This window comes from Podarcis muralis, chromosome 2 (genome assembly GCF_964188315.1).
Source record: "Podarcis muralis chromosome 2, rPodMur119.hap1.1, whole genome shotgun sequence".
NCBI lineage: Eukaryota > Metazoa > Chordata > Lepidosauria > Squamata > Lacertidae > Podarcis > Podarcis muralis.
In genome coordinates, this window is record NC_135656.1 from 123,589,752 (window position 1) to 123,592,581 (window position 2,830).

The following is a 2,830-nucleotide window of genomic DNA, read 5'->3' on the forward strand; positions in this document are numbered from 1 at the left end:
CTCTGTCTCACTTTGTTCTATCTCCTGGCCCCTTTTCCAAGTCACTTTGATTAATACAAAAAAGAATGTGAGGATGACTGTGTGACACACTTTTTTTGCAGCTGGGTGGATAAGAAGAACTCACACGTTATTTCCTTCTCCCTTGCTCTTCGGGATATTAATCACAACCCCAGCCTCTTACCCAACATCACCCTGGGCAACAGCATCTATGATACCTGTTCTGAGGGAAGACTGACTTCTGACTCCATGACAGACCTGCTTGCTGGTGGGAAAATCAACATTCCAAACTACAGCTGTGGGAAGCAGAAAAGGCTGCTAGCTGTTCTTGAAAAGAGTGAATTTGACATCTCCACACACATTGCAAGCATATTGGGCATCTACAAGATCCCACAGGTAATCAATGGGTCCAAGTGAAACACACCTGGCAATATTAGCCACCTAGTTGTTGTTGTTGTTGTTCCTGCTGCTGCTGCCATCTGTCTGTCTTGAAAGACGATGGTGTGAGCCTCTGGGATGAAGTCAAACCACTGTGTAAGTAGTATCAAAGTGACCTTCACAGTGCACAAGCCTAGGCAGTGGGTACGGAGGTCCTGGGCTGCCCGGACGACAAGACCTCCCTCTCAGCCTCACTGCTGTGGTCCAAAGGAAAGCAGAGCAATGCATTTGGCACAAGCTTGGCTGCAGGAGTTGCTGCAAACAAAGCACCACTCAGCGGACTTAGGATTTGTGCACTGTTTACTCCTTAGCCTTTCCCAGATGTTGGAGGGTATCCAGGGTTATTGCAATTGAGGATAGCCAGGCCCCTTCCTGCTATCTTTCTAGGGCTTACTCGAAACTTTTCTTTTATTGCAGCAGGCATTTTCATTTAAGTTTGGTTATAGTGTTTTACCTTTTTGATTGTTTTTTAAAGAATCCTTTTTAACTGGCAAGAGAATTTTGCCATTAATTGGTATAAGGATTGCTTGATTTTTTTAAAAAATATTGTTTTACTTCCCAAAAAACGGTGAGGTTTGCACTAAATCTGTCAGCATCCTTCACATAGACTTCACATAGTATCGGGTCTTAATGCTGAAATACAAGCCATCAATCTCTTTCCCTTTCCTCACCAGCTCAGTTATGGCTTTGCTCTTTCTGATAAATTCCAGTCCCCCTTTGTCTACCGGATGGTCCCAAACCAAGAAACGCAGTACCAGGGGATGGTCCAACTCCTCCTGCATTTCAGGTGGACGTGGGTCGGCCTCTTTGCTCCAGACAATGACAATGGAGAAAGGTTCTTGAGTACCTTGACACCTCTGATGAACAAAGGGGAAATTTGTGTTGCCTTCACACAAAGAGTACAACGAGAAACTTGGCTATGGATACCCCATGAAGCACCTGCCCTGTGGAGACAAGTCAATGTATTTGTTTACTTTGCAGACTCTCAAAGTGGACTTTACATAATCATAGAGGTACAGTCCTTGCTTGAAAGGATACAGACTGAGGGGAAAGTCTGGATAACCACACTTCTTCAGAACAAAATGTTGTTATGTGATATTGATTGCTTCCAGTATGCTCATGGCTCTTTGTCCTTTGTAGTGAAGACCAAAAAAAGGATGAGAAAGGACTATTATGGGCCAATGTCCTTGGCTAGTCAATGGTATTCAGAAGAAGCATTTGATTGTTCATATTCCAAGCATGCCTTGTCTGTGAGGGGTATGACCAAATGCAGAGAGAAGGATAATGTGAAGATGCTGCCCCAGGAAGAGATTGAAAGAATCCAGTCCCAAGACAGCTATGTGAATTACCTGAGTATCCAAACTGTGGCTCAAGCTTTAAATGTTGCATATTCATCCTGGTCAAAGAGGATGTTGATTGTGGGTGGAGGCAGCTTGGATCTTCAAAAGCTACAGCCATGGCAGGTAAGTCCTTTTCCTCTTGCAAACTGGAATTTGTTGACCCTGCTCTGGAATCACCATGATAACATCATCAGAATCGGTCTTGAATTGAGTCAGAACATTGGTTGGTATTGTCTACATTGACTGATTGGCCATTGACATTGTTTTCACCTGCTTACAGAAATCCATCAGAATTTCTACTACCCAGGTTCCCAGGGGAAGGGAATTCTACACGAGTTACAGGTGGAGCACAACAGAAATGGCCCATTAGTGTATGGGAAGTCAAGATCACAGATTCAGTGCAACGTTCCTGCAGACAGAAGTATCATCCAATCATTTGCAGGCAGCAACTCATAGAGATAGAAGTGGAGCTTGCTGGACCAATGCTCTGATTCAACAGTTATCTACTTCTTAGCAGCCTCCTACACTGCATAGTTTGGGAATCCACAAAAGGTCTAAACTTGTAGAATCTAGATCTAATATGAATATTAGGAATTATTTTTTACAAAATGTAACAAAAACACTAGGATTAGACACTACCATATTACACTGTCATTAGACAGCAATAGTCTTGAATGCTTTTGTCTTCCAATTATAACCACACTTCTGCGTTATATGAAGGGCTCTGAAGACAGTTCAGAAACTTCAGAAGATGCAGACTTCGACCATCATGTTCTTCACTGGGACAACACTGTCTGAATATATTACACCTCGTCCAACCACACTGGCTGCCAATAAGTTTCCAGACCCAATTAAAAGTCCAACTTTGACCTATAAAGCCTTAAATGACTGAGGACCAGGTCTAGCCCACAGATTCAGGCTATATTCCTGCAGACAAAAGTATCATCCAATGATTTGGAGGCAGCAACTTATAGACTGAAAGGCAGCACCACATAGAGAAAGATGTGGAGCTCGTTGGACCAATGCTCTGATTCAACAGTTACCTACTTCTTAGC

The 2,830-nt window shown here is 43.1% G+C and overlaps 1 protein-coding gene across 1 annotated transcript; it reads left to right on the plus strand.

Moving 5' to 3' along the window:
- The first annotated feature begins 246 nt into the window (after positions 1–246).
- On the plus strand, positions 247–2,573 carry LOC144326836 (vomeronasal type-2 receptor 26-like). The gene is made up of 3 exons (XM_077923686.1): positions 247–393; positions 1,029–1,898; positions 2,496–2,573. Exons 1-3 carry the CDS (start codon positions 247–249, stop codon positions 2,571–2,573), a joined length of 1,095 nt encoding a protein of 364 aa, XP_077779812.1.
- The last annotated feature ends 257 nt before the right edge of the window (positions 2,574–2,830 follow it).

Bases quoted from the DNA above. Each gene is read 5' to 3' on its own strand.
- LOC144326836 (XM_077923686.1), top strand. From the start codon at position 247: ATGACAGACCTGCTTGCTGGTGGGAAAATCAACATTCCAAACTACAGC. The intron at 394-1,028 runs GTAATCAATGGG...TAAATCTGTCAG, and splicing joins GCATCTACAAGATCCCACAG to CATCCTTCACATAGACTTCA. The intron at 1,899-2,495 runs GTAAGTCCTTTT...CGTTATATGAAG, and splicing joins AAAAGCTACAGCCATGGCAG to GGCTCTGAAGACAGTTCAGA.